We start from the raw sequence: 17,103 nt of genomic DNA, 5'->3' as shown, positions 1-17,103 counted from the left end.
TGAGTTGGTTTTGGGCAATGGTGGCAGTGATGGTGGAAATATCCACCTCCTCCAGGATGCTGGTGTTAGTGCGTCGATCCTCCCAGCTAATCCTCATTATTTTACGGAGGCATCTTTGATGATATGCCTCGAGTGCTTTGAAGTGCCTACTGTATGTGGTCCAGGCTTCTGACCCATACAGAAGAGTGGAGAGCACCACTGCATTATAGACCAAAATTTTGGCCTTTGCTTGGAGGTCTCGGTTCTCAAAGACTCTTTTCCTTAGCCTTGAGAAAGCCCCACTGGCAAAGCTGAGGCGGTGATCTACTTCATCATCAGTGACAGCTTTTGATGATAGGAGGCTGCCAAGATATGGGAAGTGGTCCACATTTTCCTGTCTGATGTTGTCAGTGGATATGTTTGGGATCAGGACAGGCATACTGCTATTTGGTGGTGGTTGATGGAAGATTTGGGTCTTTCTTATGTTAATGGCTAGACCAAGCTGTTTGTATGCTTTCACAAAAGCAGACAGAGTACCCTGTAGGTTCTCTTCTGAGAGGCTACAAGGGCATTGTTGTCCGCATACTGCAGCTCCATGATGGACACGGTGGTGGTTTGACCTTTAGCCCTGAATCGGTTGATGTTGAAAAGTTGCCTGTCGGTTCTGTACACGATTTTGACTCCCTGGGGCAGATTCTTGCTTATGAGATGGAGGATAGCAGCAACAAAGATGGAGAACAGTGTTGGAGCGATGACACACCCCTGTTTGACTCCTGTGTCAACCCTGAAGGGTTCGGTTTCGTCTCCACTGCCACTGAGTACCGTGGCTGACATATTATCATGCAGCAGTCTCAGTACCCGGATGTATTTTTCTGGACAGCCAATCTTTGCCAGAACCAGCCAGAGGGCCTGCCGGTTCACCGAGTCAAAGGCTTTGGTGAGGTCTATGAAGGCCATGTATAGTGGCTGGTTTTGTTCCCTGCATTTTTCTTGCAGTTGATGCACAATGAAAATCATGTCTGTGGTGCCTCTATGTGGGTGAAATCCACTCTGAGACTCAGGAAGAATGCTTTCTGACAGGGGAGTGAGTCTGTTGGCTAAAACCCAAGCTAGGGCTTTCCCTATGGTGGACAGGAGAGAAATGCCATGGTAATTCCTGCAATCTGCTTTATCTCCCTTCTTAAAGATGGAGACAATTAAGGCTTCCCTAAGCCATGCAGGGATTTTCTCTTCTTCCCATATTTTGAGAAGCAGGGCATGGATGTGCTCAAGAAGATCGGGTCCGCCTTTCTTCAGGACTTCTGCTGGGATACCATCAGGTCCAGCAGCCTTGTTGTTTCTCATCTTCCCAATGGCATCCTGCACCTCATTCAGGCTGGGTGGCTCTCCCATGCTTTCAATTATGGGCTGTTGAGGGAGTTGTTCAAGAGCCTCCATCTCAGGAATGGTGCCCCTGTTCAACAGATCCTTATAGTGCTCTATCCATCTGTTGGCAATTGCCACCTTATCCTTCAGCAGCATGAGCCCATCTTTAGATCGAAGGGGGGTTAGGCAGCAGTAGCTGGGGCCATATACCGCTCTTATGGCATCAAAGAATCCTTTCATATCTCCAGAATCAGCAAGCTGCTGGATCTCCAGAGCCTTCTTTGTCCACCACAGATTCTTCAGTTTCCTAACTTGCGCTTGGGCAGCTGCCTTCACTTTGGCATGGGCCGCTCTTTTAACTTTACAGTTGATGTTATTTTGCCAGGTGATGAAAGTCTGCCGCTTGATGTCAATGAGCTGTTGAATCTCGGCATCATTCTCATCATACCAGTCTTGATATCTCCGCTTTTTGTGACTGAAGATGCTTTTGCAGGACTTCATGATGGTAGAGGAAAGTATGTCCCAGTGTTTTTCAATAGCATCCAGATACTGTTTGGGCAAGGCTGCGCTAAGAGCATCTCACAGCTGTTGTTGGTAGATGGTGTCACCCAACAGCTCGATGTTAAGCTTTGGTCGGCTCTGTCTTTTCTGCATCCTTCTTTTCCACATTAAGCGGAGAGACATGATGGAGCTAATAAGGCGGTGGTCAGTCCAGCAATCATCTACACTGGTCATTGCTCTGGTGTTAAGGACATCACAGTGGTCTTTGGAGCGGACAATGACATAGTCAATGAGATGCCATAGTTTGGAATGAAGGTGCATCCAAGATGTTTTGAACTTGGTTTTCTGGCAGAAGAGTGTGTTAGTGATAACCAGGTTGTGCTCTGAACACTTAATTAGCAGTAGTATGCCATTGGAGTTTGAGTTTCCAACCCCTTCTCTCCCCAGCGTGCCCCTCCATAGGTGGTGGTTTCGTCCCACTCTGGCATTGAAATCTCCAAGCAGGATTAACTTGTCCTCCTTAGGGACTTCAGATAGAATATTGTCCAGGTCAGCATAGAAGCGCCTTTTTTTTTGGACTTGATAAAACACAGTGGACCAACACCAGCAGATGACATGGCACCCCAAATCATCACAGACTGTGGAAATTTCGTACTGGACTTTAAAACACCTTGGATTCTGTGCCTCTTCACTCTTCCTCCAGACTCTAGAACCTTGATTTCCAAATGAAATGCAAAATTAATTTTTGTCTGAAAAGAGTACTTTGGACCACTGTTCAACAGTCCCATTCTTTCTTTCCTAAGCCCAGGTAAGATGCTTCTGACGTTGTCTCTGGTCCGGGGTGGATTGGTATTAGGAATGCAACAGTTGTAGCCCCTTTCCTGAAGACATCTGTGCGTGGTAGGTCTTGATGCACTGACACAAGCCTCAGTCCACTCCTTTTGAAGCTCTCCCAAATTCTTGAATCCACTTTTCTTGACAATCCTCTCAAGTCTGTAGTCATCCCTGTTGCTTGTGCACCTTTTCCAGCCAGGCTTTTCAGCAGTGACCTTCTGTAGCTTACCCTCCTTGTGGAGGGCGTCCATGATTGTCTTCTGGACAACTGTCAAGTCAGCAGTCTTCCCCACAATTGTGGTTGTGTGTACTGAACTAGACTGAGAGATACACAGTATTTATACTGTTTTACTCAAACTTGAAATGAAATATTCTAATATTCTGAGATATATTTTTCCTATTTTTTGTGCTGTAGGATATAATTATCAAAATTAAAATAGAAAAATGCTTGAAACATTTTAGTTTAAATGTAATGAGTCTAGAATATATTAAATTTTCATTTTGTTAATAAACTGGTGGAAAATATTGGACTTTAACATGATATTCTAATTGTTTGAGATGCACTTATCCACAGTCAGTAGATATGAGCAATCACATGCTCTGATTGGCTACTCTACTACTAGGATATCAGCTCATATACCATGAGGAGAGAGAAACAAAATGGCAGAGCTGCATCAAGTCAGATATATCACTCTTGTTATCAAGTATTTAAAAGCAACAGAAATAGCAAAAAGAATATACAACCCCAATTCCAAAAAAGTGGTACAAAGTACAAATTGTAAATATAAACGGAATGCAATAATTTACAAATCTCAAAAACTGATATTGTATTCACAATAGAACATAGACAACATATCAAATGTCGAAAGTGAGACATTTTGAAATTTCATGCCAAATATTGGCTCATTTGAAATTTCATGACAGCAACACATCTCAAAAAAGTTGGGACGGGGCAATGAGAGGCTGGAAAAGTTAAAGGTACAAAAAGGGAACAGCTGGAGGACCAAATTGCAACTCATTAGGTCAATTGGCAATAGGTCATTAACATGACTGGGTATAAAAAGAGCATCTTGGAGTGGCAGCGGCTCTCAGAAGTAAAGATTGGAAGAGGATCACCAATCCCCCTAATTCTGCACCGACAAATAGTGGAGCAATATCAGAAAGGAGTTCGACAGTGTAAAATTGCAAAAAGTTTGAACATATCATCATCTCCAGTGCATAATATCATCAAAAGATTCAGAGAATCTGGAAGAATCTCTGTGCGTAAGGGTCAAGGCCGGAAAACCATACTGGGTGCCCGTGATCTTCGGGCCCTTAGACAGCATTGTATCACATACAGGCATGCTTCTGTATTGGAAATCACAAAATGGGCTCAGGAATATTTCCAGAGAACATTATCTGTGAACACAATTCACCGTGCCATCTGCTGTTGCCAGCTAAAACTCTATAGTTCAAAGAAGAAGCCGTATCTAAACATGATCCAGAAGCGCAGACGTCTTCTCTGGGCCAAGGCTCATTTAAAATGGACTGTGGCAAAGTGGAAAACTGTTCTGTGGTCAGACGAAACAAAATTTGAAGTTCTTTATGGAAATCAGGGACGCCGTGTCATTCGGACAAAAGAGGAGAAGGATGACCCAAGTTTTATCAGCGCTCAGTTCAGAAGCCTGCATCTCTGATGGTATGGGGTTGCATTAGTGCGTGTGGCATGGGCAGCTTACACATCTGGAAAGACACCATCAATGCTGGAAGGTATATCCAGGTTCTAGAGCAACATATGCTCCCATCCAGACAACGTCTCTTTCAGGGAAGACCTTGTATTTTTCCAACATGACAATGCCAAACCAAATACTGCATCAATTACAGCATCATGGCTGCATAGAAGAAGGGTTCAGGTACTGAACTGGCCAGCCTGCAGTCCAGATCTTTCACCCATAGAAAACATTTGGCGCATCATAAAACGGAAGATACGACAAAAAAGACCTAAGACAGTTGAGCAACTAGAATCCTACATTAGACAAGAATGGGTTAACATTCCTATCCCTAAACTTGAGCAACTTGTCTCCTCAGTCCCCAGACGTTTACAGACTGTTGTAAAGAGAAAAGGGGATGTCTCACAGTGGTAAACATGGCTTTGTCCCAACTTTTTTGAGATGTGTTGTTGTCATGAAATTTAAAATCACCTAATTTTTCTCTTTAAATGATACATTTTCTCAGTTTAAACATTTGATATGTCATCTATGTTCTATTCTGAATAAAATATGGAATTTTGAAACTTCCACATCATTGCATTCCATTTTTATTTACAATTTGTACTTTGTCCCAACTTTTTTGGAATCGGGGTTGTAGTTCGCCCCCCAATATCTCCTGTTCCACACTCCAGACTAGTCAGTGGCCGTAATGCACCTTTAGGTTGGTTTGCCAGCTACCAAAAAAACCCTAAAGAAGAAGAAGAAAATGGCAGACCGTGTTGCTGAACCAGCCGAGGACGAAATAAAAACAACCCCCCCCCAAAAAAAGCAACAAAATATAGAATAGCAGTATTTCATGGTAAGAATGTTTTTTTTCTTCAAGAATTATTATTATAGCATTTTTCACAAATTGCTACTGTCACTTTATTGGTTTGTTTACATTCTAAGTAGAAATTATTTTGTCGGACATTTTGTATAAAGTTTTTATTTATCGAATTTGCAAATAAATAAATAAATAAATAAAAATGCTCTATTTATCAAACTCCATGTGGATGTGGATATAATAAAACAATTATTCCACTCAATCTTGTCATACATGGCTTATAGCCAACTCGGCGCTACGCTCCTCGTCGGCTATCAACTCGTATAAGACTTGATTTCATGGAATAACTGTTAAATATAAATGCAAAGGTATTAGGCACATGTAAATAAATGTGTAGACCAAAAATGGCTTAAAATAATGAAATGAAATGATTCAACATTAAACAAACACTATAAACAGCAGTAAGCCATTATAAATGAAACGAAGTCAATATTTGGTGCGAGACGACCCTTTGCTTTAAAAAAAAAGTAATCTCAGGTACAATTAGTGCAGTTTGATAAGGAAATGATCTGTAGGTTTTACTGAGCATCTTGCAGAACCAGCCACAGTTCTTCTGGACACTTTGACTGTCACACTCACTTCTTAATTTTGCTGCAAACCCCAGTAGCCTTCATTATGTTTTCTTTTTTAATCGGAAAAGTGGTGTCTTATGGGTTGTTTTACAATCAGGGTACAAAGTTTGTGTCACAGGGGTCCAAAATTCAAATTGATTCAAACTGGTTCTTGTACCAGTTTTTAAGTGAAGGACAAGTTAAAGAACACATTTCAGGTAATTTTTTGACATATACATGTATGTATGGTAGTTTTGTATAATCTGCTATAAGATAAAGAAGATTAAAGTGCTGATGACACGAACATGACTCTATGCAATTTCTTAAATAAACTATACAACATGGCAAACATGTTAGATTTCTGTTATAATTACGTGAAAAGAAGCTGTTGTTATACGAATATCCAACTTGTAATTGCACAGCGGAAGAAAACTGGGTCCGTGGCTCGCGGCCATGTTGTGACGTCAGCAGAAGAACACGCTGCGGTTCACTGGCTGTTCTACTCAATGGAAATGGCGCATGAAAACGCCGGTGAACTCTCTAGTGCTAGCTCTTCAACAACCAAATACTGGTACTTTAAGCAGTGATCATGATGGCATGATTTTATCTGATTTTAAATAAATGAGATTGATAATAATGTGAATGTTCACAACTAGTACGTACAAACTCTGCAGCTTCTGATTCAGCAGCTGCGTCATACTCTGCAAAAACATCAGCAAGAACCTACAATATAAATGGAAATGCAATACACTAAGCTCAAATGACTTTTGGAAAGTATAATTTCTAAATTTTTTCTACATATTCTTGAAGTCGGTCATCGGGGTACTTGCTACCGTTCCCTAACAACGCATGGCAAAGGGTAAAGTGTAGTGTTGCTACGAGTACTTGCTAAAGCCTCCGGTGGAAGATCCTCGATGTGCTGATAAGACATACAGTTCTATATAACACACAAGTGTCACGATAATCACAAAACAGATGCAAATTGTTAAAATACCTAATTTTTAAGCAATCATGTATTGATCTCTTCCGAATAGAATCTATGATAGCCTACCCTCTTTACCCTTCGCCTCTCGTTGCTAGGCGGCAGTTACATGAAAGCCGCAAGCTTTCACAAGCAAATACATGACTGATATCACGCCGACTTTATGATTACATTTATGATTATCATGAATGTGTACTCTATGATGTGTACTCTATGAGCGCTCTGGAGCGAGTCACTTCCAAGATGGCTGCGCAGTCCGCATGGTTACTATTTTTAGCATCATGTCGGAGCACTCTATAGCTCTACGTACCTTTATCTTATGTCGTTTCTCAACACATGTTCTGACAGGAGGACTGTCTTTGGAGGAGTCGCCTTGTCCCAGGCGACTGCTGGATCCGGCATAGCTACTAGTAGACCCCCTCCGGAATACTGTAGGCACTGCTGATGGTAGCAGCACACGTTTGTGCTGAACTGAACACCCAAGAGATTCTTTTAAGCTGGGAAGGGTGTCAAAACAATCCAAATCGAAGTGTTCAGAGCACAGGACGGATGTTGGTGAGGGCTCCCACTTGTCACGAGTGTGCCTGACTTGCCTCACCCACTTCGCATGCAACTCTGGATCTCTGGGAAACTTGAATAAACTTACCCCATCCTTGGGGGTTTTGGAGCAAAAGCCGGCAACACAACGCGAAGGCATAATAACTATAACTATATATATATATATATATATATATATATATATATATATATATATATATATATATATATATAATGTATAATAATGTCTAATAAAAATACTAATAATGATAAACTGAACATCTGCCGCATTAACAACAAACTGGTAAGTTAGGAGGAAGGTTCTTTCGCTGACGTCATATAGCTCCTCCTCCTCTTTCGTGTCCTGGGTGCTGCAGCCCTGTCAAATTTGCCCAAATAGCCGCGTTTTTTATCATAACTTGTAAAATAGGCGCCTTCGTGAATTAATATATGGATCGTCGGGAATTACTTTTTATGTTATAAAACATCGCCAAAGATGTCAAAAACGTGTCATCAGCACTTTAAGTGTAGCTTTAAGCAGGGCTGGGAGAAACAAATGAAGTGATTCTCGGAGAGGACATTTTTTTTGACAATTCAGAATCCACTACTTCCATAGTGCTTTTAAATATAAGGCTGTAAGCTTTGTGTTAGTTGTCTCTAATATTTATGTCCCAATATCTTGACCACATTTTAGGGTGAAAATAATCATATTAGATATGTTATTTTATATTGAAAAATTAGCTGTCTCGGAGAGGACATTTTTTGACACAATTACATACTAATTTGATCAAAATAGTCTGGAAACTTACTGGCATTCAACATTAAAACTTAACTGTTTCCAATGATATGGAACCAAATATTTGTTTTATGGTATAAAGAATGATTTAAGTGCATCCCTTTTGGAGCTACCTGTGGTCAAAAAAGCACTTTTTCTAAATGACATGAGTAATTTTGCTAAATATGACATATATTGCCATACATTCACCAAAAATAACGTTATCACCAAATTTTTTTGCATGGTAAATAGAGCTATCAGAGGGCTACAATAAACAACCAAGTTTATTTAGTCAAGCCTTTTGATATTGAAGATAATAAGTGTTAAATGTGATTTTTAGCTTGCGTACCCTGATTGTAAAACAACCCTTATGTAATATGCTGCTCAAACTTTTTTTTTGTAACATTTAATTTTGTGCTGGAAAATGAACGTTTGGAACTCTAAAATGTTTGTTTGTACTGACCCGATAATGGAGAAGTCTCATCATCTCATCTCATTATCACTAGCTGCTTTATCCTGTTCTACAGGGTCGCAGGCAAGCTGGAGCCTATCCCAGCTGACTATGGGCGAAAGGCGGGGTACACCCTGGACAAGTTGCCAGGTCATCACAGGGCTGACACATAGACACAGACAACCATTCACACTCACACCTACGGTCAATTTAGAGTCACCAGTTAACCTAACCTGCATGTCTTTGGACTGTGGGGGAAACCAGAGCACCCGGAGGAAACCCACGCGGACATGGGGAGAACATGCAAACTCCGCACAGAAAGGCCCTCACCAGCCACGGGGCTCGAACCCGGACCTTCTTGCTGTGAGGCGACAGTGCTAACCACTACACCACCGTGCCGCCTAATGGAGAAGTCATAAAACAAAAATCTATAACAAAGTTTGTATGAAAAAAAAATAGGGTGCCTAAGAGTTTTGCCCAGTACTGGATATATGCCTGGGAGAGTGATGTCTACATCCAAGCGAGGTCCCAGATCCTAGATTGCACAAGTCTGGCAAGGCTCAGGTGGACCTCTTTACTGATGCCAAGTCAATGTCAACTGTGATTCTCTCTGGTGGAGCCACTACTTCACTACTTCTTTTAGTAGTAGTTAGTAAAACCTGGCAGTTCCTCTCCTAAGCAGGTTTTATTTTGGACAGAAAATGTATGGAAAATGGAAGTAAAGATTCGGCAGCCAAGTCAGGTCACCAGAGAATGTGGCTTTGGTCCTTAGGACAATACACAACCCAAGGATTGCAAAATTGCTGTCCAGGAAACACTTCAAAACAAAAGAGCCCTTTGTTTTCTGTTTCAAAAGTGGTCTTATTGAATGTGTATTAATTGAAACTTGCAGTAATGAAATTAATTTGTGCAGTGGAGAAGGTTGCAGTAAAATCCATGGTACAAAATGTGCAACTTGCAATTGCATTTTCTCAAAATGATATGAAGATGACTCATTCTTTACATATTTAGGAGCACCTGATTTACAGAACTGCAAAAATACCCTAAATAAACATTCATGTCTTCCCAGCCATATTTTACGATTATATTACCTAAACTTGTTCTGCCATATGTGAATAAAGGCCTTGGTGACTTACCCCATAGTGATATCAAATATGTTGCTGCCTACAGAGCTGGAAACAGCCATGTCTCCCAGGCCTTTGCGAGCTACAATCACACTAGTGATTAGGTCAGGGATGGATGTACCAGCTGCCAGAATGGTTAGACCCATTATCTCCTCTGAAATGCCAATGGTTTCACCCACCTTTGAGGAAAAAAGACAAGTAAGACTCTACTGTGATGGAGTCTTCATTATGGATATTCCACGATATTACATTCCATGTCACTGTTTTAGTGACATTTCAGTATAAATGGAATCTAAACTAGAAGGCAAATGTGTATAAACTGACCTGATGTGCCCACCACACCATGAGGTAGGAGAAAATAGCAATCCACCCTATAGAACCCAGGAAGGTAATGACAAAATACTTCTTGGAAGCCTGTAAAGGATAATGATCATGAGAAAAACAGACCAGAAAACAGCTTCTTAACCTGTCTCAGTCCATTCTAAAGTATTACTTGATTTCAAGGATGCTCAAATCCAAATATTTAATGAGTGCTAAGTAACATTTAATGTTAGCTTGAATATTAATTTAAAATAGATGTGTGCATCCAGATTGTGATACTGAGGAACAATGTGGGAATGTTTGATTTTTACTTTCATTAGGGTGGTCAGGTATGAAGCTTTCAGAACACAGGCCATGTTGATTAACATGGGAGTCTGTTAGATACAACAAAGTGCTTGCATACTGTATTTCTGGTGTAAATTTGTCTTCATTCATTCATTCATTCATTCATTCATTCATTCATTCATTCATTCACCAATCTTCAGTAACTGCTTTACCTTGGTCAGGGTCACTGTGATTTAAATAATTTATTTGGTTATATTTTGGGAAATAAAACCAACTAGGGTCATTAGTAACTATTAGGAGTGGGTACAAACAAAACTGCCAAAGCAAGATTGGTCAGAATTCCTTCGGAAGTGAGCAGGAGTAGGATTAAAGAATACATTCCCATGCACACTTCTACTTTAAAACCAGGGACTGCTAACAAGCTGAAGCATTGCTTAACTGAACTGGCTCAGTTTGAGGCATTATTTGGATTTACTGGGTTTCTGACATCCGGTACAGTGAGCCACAAAGGAAAGACAATGGGCAGAAGGAACAGGTATGTGGCTTGTTTCCGTCTGGTGTCTGGCCACGCCAAAGACAGAGGTTCATCATTTTCTCCATCTTCATCCTCATCTTCCTGATCTTCATCTTCATCTTCATCATCACTGTCCTCATCACTGTCTTCCTCACTGTCATCACCACTGTCATCAGAGCCTTCCGATCCCTCTGAGCCCCCTCCTTCTCCTGTTGCTGCCTCCTTCTCTTCCTGTAGGAAGAGAGAGAAAGAGAAGAACAGAGACAGAGCTGGAAGTTTAAATGGCCAATATACAGTCATTGTCCACTTTAATAGGAATGCCTATCCAGCTGCTGATTTGTGCAGGTATCCAATCATTCAATCATGTGGCAGAAGCACAATTCATAAAATCATGCAGATACAGATCAAGCGCTTCAGTCAATGCTCACATCAAACATCAGAAAGAAGAAAAAGTGTGATCTCGCTGACTTTAAACTTGGCATGGTTGCTGGTGCCAGAAGGGTTTCTCTGAGTATTTCAGAGCCTGCTGATTTCCTGGGATTTTCACACACAGATTATAGTATCCAGAGAGCCTAGAGATCTCCTGGGATTTTCACACACAACCGTCTCTAGAGATTATACAGAATGGTGCAAAAAAAAAAAAAACACTGAGTGAATGAAAGTTCTGTGGGTAGAAATGCATTGTTCATAAGAGAGATCAGTGGAAAATAGCCAGATCGGTTTGAGCTGTCAGGAAGGATATAGTACCTCAAATAATCACTCTTTACAACCTTGATGAGCAGAAAAGCATTTTGGCATGCACAAAACATCAAACCTTGAGGTGGATGAGCAACAATAGCAGAAGACTACATTGAGTTCCACTCCTGTCAGCCAAGAACAGGAATCTGACATTATCATTGGCATAGACTCACCAAAACTGGACAGTTGGAGATTAGAAAGAAAAAAAAATCACATGGTCTTTTTCCAATCTTCATCTGTCCAGTTTGGGTGAGTCTGTGATAACCTCAGATTCTTGTTCTCGGCTGACGGGAGTGGACCTTGGTGTGGTCTTTTGTTGTTGTAGCTCATTCACCTCAAGGTTTGATGTGTTCTGTTTTCTAAGATGCTTTTCAGCTCACCACAGTTCTAAAGAGTGATTATTTGAGTTGCTATAGACGTCCTGCCAGCTCAAACCAGTCTGGTCATTCTCCTCTGATCTCTCTCATCAACAAGGTGTTTCAGCCTACAAACCTCTGCTCACGGTTTTAGTTTTTCACACTATTCTGTGTAAATTCTAAAGACCATTGTGTGTGAAACCCTCAAGAGCTCAGCAGTTTCCGTAATACTCAAACCAGTCCATCTGGCATCAACAACCATGCACAGAAATCACGCTTTCCCCCCATTCTGATGTTTGATGTGAACAATAACCGAAGTTCTTGATATGCATTTGCATGATTTTATGCATTGTGCTGCTGCCACATGACTGAATGATTGAATAACTGCATAAATGAGCATGTGTGCAGGGGTTCCTATTAAAGTAGATGTAAGTATATATTATTTAATGTCTCTGCTTCATCCCAGTTGTTTTGCCCACCTTCTGTCCCTCTGGCTTTTCCTTGGTGTCTGCCTTGTTAGATGGTGCGGCTGCTGGCTCTTTGGATTCCTTAGTCTCCTCTTTTTTACAATCGTCACCTGTGAAGTTTTGCCAACATATCAGGCCAAATTCAAGAAAACAAATAAACTAAGTAGCCTGTGAGTGAAACACATTTTCATCAACACCATCAACTACTGACTTGTCACTGATGACATTACTGAATGACTCTCAGATCTAGTTATGTTTTTTAAAGGAAGCAATAGATGTTTCTTTATCATTTGCAGTGATCCTGAGTCTCATATTTAATTCGATGAAAATAAGTTCAATCATTATGATAGCCAATGTATAAAGATCTTCTGCGTTCTGAACAAACGGACATGGACTACGAAAAAAAAAAGCTACTGGCAGAGTCCTCTCTGGCCACCTTGCATCCGGGTCCCAGCTGGTGTGCTGCTGTTTCTGCAAATTCCACATTTATCAGAGTGTAAATAAGCAGCCGAGCTCACTTGCTAGATGGGCCAATAAAATTCAAAACTGTAGACAAACCTCTGTGCAACCTTCATAACACACTGTGTATTAGGACGCTATGATGACATGGTGGAATACCAGAGCTCACCTTTGCCCGATTTTTCCTTCTCTTTGCCCTCTACTTTCCCCCTGGCCATGTTGTTCAAAATCTGAGCCTTTTCTTTAAACTTCACTGCAAACCAAAAGAAGTGAAATATACAGTCAGGTCTAGACTTAAGGCACCCTTTAATAAAGGTAGGTTAAAAAGCTGAATGAAACAGCACAGATAATGTTATATTTAAGCCTTCTGTTCTGTTCTAATTAGTAATAATCTACAGTCAGATATTAACCCAGAATACAATGCCCTGCACATTTATTGGTGCCCGTTGTAAGTATTAGTAAAAAGGGTTAGAAAAAAATCCAACGTTTGGTAAAGTAGCTGCATCTTACACTGACAAACAGAGAAAAACAAATCCCTCATCAAGAAATAATTAATTTCAACAAAAACACATGTACTACTATTATTGGCAGCCCTGCATTTAATACTATGTACAACGTCCTTTTGCCATGCACAACCTCCTTTTGCCAGTCAAATAACACTGAGTCTCCTATAACATTTTATAAAACTGGAGAATACAGAACAGGGCATCTGAGACCATTCCTCTTTACACAATCTCTCCAGATCATCCAGGGTCCAAGGCCCTTTCTTGTGCACTCTCCTCTTCAACTCAGCCCACAGGTTTTCAGTGGGGTTCAGGTCAGGGGACTGAGATGGCCATGGCAGAAGCTTGATTCTGTGCTCAGCTAACCATTTTTGTGTCAATTTGGACATGTGCTTCAGATCATTGATCTGCTGGAAGATCCAATGATGACTCAGTTTGAGTTTCCTGACACAGGCAGCCAGATTTTGATTTAAAATGTCCTGGTATTTCATGAAGTCCATGATGCCATGTACCCTAACAAGATTTCCAGGGCCTTTGGAGGGAAAACAGCCCCAAAATATCACAGAAACTCCACCATATTTTACAGTTGGGATCGGGTTCATTTTATTATAGCCATCCTTTTGTTTATGCCAAACTTATCTTGAGTGTTTTTTGCAAAAAAGTTCCAATTTGTTTCATCAGACCATAGAACATGGTTCCAGTCAAAGTTGAAGTAGCATTTTGCAAACTTCAGGTGCTTACATTTGTATTTAACTGACTGAAAAGCTTTTTTTCTGGCATACCTCCCAAATAACCTGTTGGCATGGAGGTGACATCTGATGGTGGTTTTGGAGACTTGGAAAGCCCAAAATTGTACTTTTTCTTGTAATTCACCAACAGTGATCCTTGGGGATTATTTATTTATTTATTTATTTATTTATTTATTGCCTCTCTTAACCTCCTCCTCACTGTACGTGTGTGTGTGTGGGGGGGGGGGATAAACGTGGGTCCTGTTCTAGGTAAGTTTGTAACAGTTCCAGTTGGTGTCCACTTTTTTTTATTATTGCCCTAACAGTAGAAATGGACATTTTCAGGTGAGTAGCTATTTTTTTAAATGGCCACTCTCTTACTTATGAAGCTCAACACACTTCTCCTTCATTTGGTTTGTGTGTTCTCTTATCTTTCCCATGTTGATGGATGACTAAGGGAATTTGGCCTCTGTGTCACCTCGTATTTGTACCCCAGTTAATTGGGAAGTCATGGATTATAGCAGGAAAGTTCCTACACACTCCAATCAACTCAACAATGTTCAATTTAAATGGGAAACATGCTTCAGTTACATTGTGTTCACTATAATTTCCAGGGGTACCAATAATTGTAGCATGTGTTTTTGTTGAAAATAATTATTTCCTGGCAAAGGGTTTGGTTTTTCTCTGAAAATTTTTTATTTCAATTAAAGGTTAGATTTTTCTCATTTTTTCAATGTGAGATGAAGCTACTTCACCAAAACGTGGATTTTTTCCAACCCTTTTTTACTAATCTTTATGAGGGGTGCCAATAACTGTGGAGGACACTGCATATCTTTAGGTTTTATAGCAGTGCAGTGGTAATTTCTTTATCTCAGTAAATGTCTAAATGAACAGTAATGTGTAAATGTAGCTGAAAGGAAGATAAACGGAAGAGCAATTATATTCACAAATGTTTTTTTTTCTTTCAGATTTAAAAACACAAATCACACAAACAAGGTGGCACAAATACAGTGCTTTGTTTCACCTTGTCATTAGCTGGATATACAACCCCGATTCCAAAAAAGTTGGGACAAAGTACAAATTGTAAATAAAAACGGAATGCAATAATTTACAAATTTCAAAAACTGATATTGTATTCACAATAGAACATAGACAACATATCAAATGTCGAAAGTGAGACATTTTGAAATTTCATGCCAAATATTGGCTCATTTGAAATTTCTTGACAGCAACATATCTCAAAAAAGTTGGGACGGGGCAATAAGAGGCTGGAAAAGTTAAAGGTACAAAAAAGGAACAGCTGGAGGACCAAACTGCAACTCATTAGGTCAATTGGCAATAGGTCATTAACATGACTGGGTATAAAAAGAGCATCTTGGAGTGGCAGCGGCTCTCAGAAGTAAAGATGGGAAGAGGATCACCAATCCCCCTAATTCTGCGCCGACAAATAGTGGAGCAATATCAGAAAGGAGTTTGACAGTGTAAAATTGCAAAGAGTTTGAACATATCACCATCTCCAGTACATAATATCATCAAAAGATTCAGAGAATCTGGAAGAATCTCTGTGCGTAAGGGTCAAGGCTGGAAAACCATACTGGGTGCCCGTGATCTTCAGGCCCTTAGACGGCACTGCATCACATACAGGCATGCTTCTGTATTGGAAATCACAAAATGGGCTCAGGAATATTTCCAGAGAACATTATCTGTGAACACAATTCACCGTGCCATCCGCCGTTGCCAGCTAAAACTCTATAGTTCAAAGAAGAAGCCGTATCTAAACATGATCCAGAAGCGCAGACGTCTTCTCTGGGCCAAGGCTCATTTAAAATGGACTGTGGCAAAGTGGAAACCTGTTCTGTGGTCAGACGAATCAAAATGTGAAGTTCTTTATGGAAATCAGGGACGCCTTGTCATTCGGACTAAAGAGGAGAATGACGACCCAAGTTGTTATCAGTGCTCAGTTCAGAAGCCTGCATCTCTGATGGTATGGGGTTGCATTAGTGCATGTGGCATGGGCAGCTTACACATCTGGAAAGACACCATCAATGCTGAAAGGTATATCCAGGTTCTAGAGCAACATATGCTCCCATCCAGACAACGTCTCTTTCAGGGAAGACCTTGCATTTTCCAACATGACAATGCCAAACCACATACTGCATCAATTACAGCATCATGGCTGCATAGAAGAAGGGTACGGGTACTGAACTGGCCAGCCTGCAGTCCAGATCTTTCACCCATAGAAAACATTTGGCGCATTATAAAACGGAAGATACGACAAAAAAGACCTGAGACAGTTGAGCAACTAGAATCCTACATTAGACAAGAATGGGTTAGCATTCCTATCCCTAAACTTGAGCAACTTGTCTCCTCAGTCCCCAGACGTTTACAGACTGTTGTAAAGAGAAAAGGGGACGTCTCACGTGGTAAACATGGCCTTGTCCCAACTTTTTTGAGATTTGTTGTTGTCATGAAATTTAAAATCACCTAATTTTTCTCTTTAAACGATACATTTTCTCAATTTTTAGTCTTGGTACTTATAATTAAGCAATATCACACGAGCAAGAGGGCTGTTTTAGCAAATATCAGCATGGGTGTGATTAGGTCATAGGCCGTAGGCTCCATCAACAAAAACAGTTCCCAAAGGAGCCACAGCTGGATAGAATGTTGCGTGTTGCCATGTAGCACACAAACTGACCGACAAGCTGTAGTAAATGTAGTAGTGGTTTCAATATAATTAACTATTGCTAGAACTGGAATTTTACGTAGTGAACACAGACAAGCAGAGTGATACAAACAGTAAAAGGCACCAGTGATATTATGCTAAATATCAGCACTCTTGGAACGCTTGTCCATTCAAATTAGTGGTCCATAACTAACTGCTGTATAATGGGTCATTTTTGGCTGAACAGAACATACAGGGTTAAACATGGGGAAAACATGCTTTTATTGTAATAAAGATATTAATACAAATGGCAACTGGATGGATATAGAAATGGATATAAAAACTCAAACACATCTCTGTTAAAATTGCAGGTTTTTAAAATGTAAAAATAAAACTAAGA

At 40.4% G+C, this 17,103-nt stretch overlaps 1 protein-coding gene across 4 annotated transcripts in view; it reads right to left on the bottom strand.

The window, feature by feature from the left end:
* The window catches only part of slc24a1 (solute carrier family 24 member 1), a 71,441-nt gene that overhangs the window by 32,986 nt on the left and 21,352 nt on the right, over positions 1 to 17,103 (bottom strand). For 3 of the 4 annotated variants that reach the window (XM_060923867.1, XM_060923868.1, XM_060923869.1), the window contains 4 exons: positions 12,364 to 12,461; positions 10,752 to 11,021; positions 9,995 to 10,084; positions 9,683 to 9,849 (listed from right to left, as the gene is read on the bottom strand). In XM_060923867.1, the coding sequence (XP_060779850.1) occupies positions 9,683 to 9,849; positions 9,995 to 10,084; positions 10,752 to 11,021; positions 12,364 to 12,461 (625 nt within the window). Of the gene's footprint in view, positions 1 to 9,682; positions 9,850 to 9,994; positions 10,085 to 10,751; positions 11,022 to 12,363; positions 12,462 to 12,979; positions 13,064 to 17,103 lie in introns of all 4 variants that reach the window. The other variant, XM_060923870.1, reaches the window with a different exon arrangement.

The sequence above is a fragment of the Neoarius graeffei genome, chromosome 6, assembly GCF_027579695.1.
Source record: "Neoarius graeffei isolate fNeoGra1 chromosome 6, fNeoGra1.pri, whole genome shotgun sequence".
Lineage (NCBI taxonomy): Eukaryota > Metazoa > Chordata > Actinopteri > Siluriformes > Ariidae > Neoarius > Neoarius graeffei.
The sequence above is the reverse complement of the archived record's forward strand: the minus strand, read 5'-3'. Positions and strand labels throughout refer to the sequence as shown.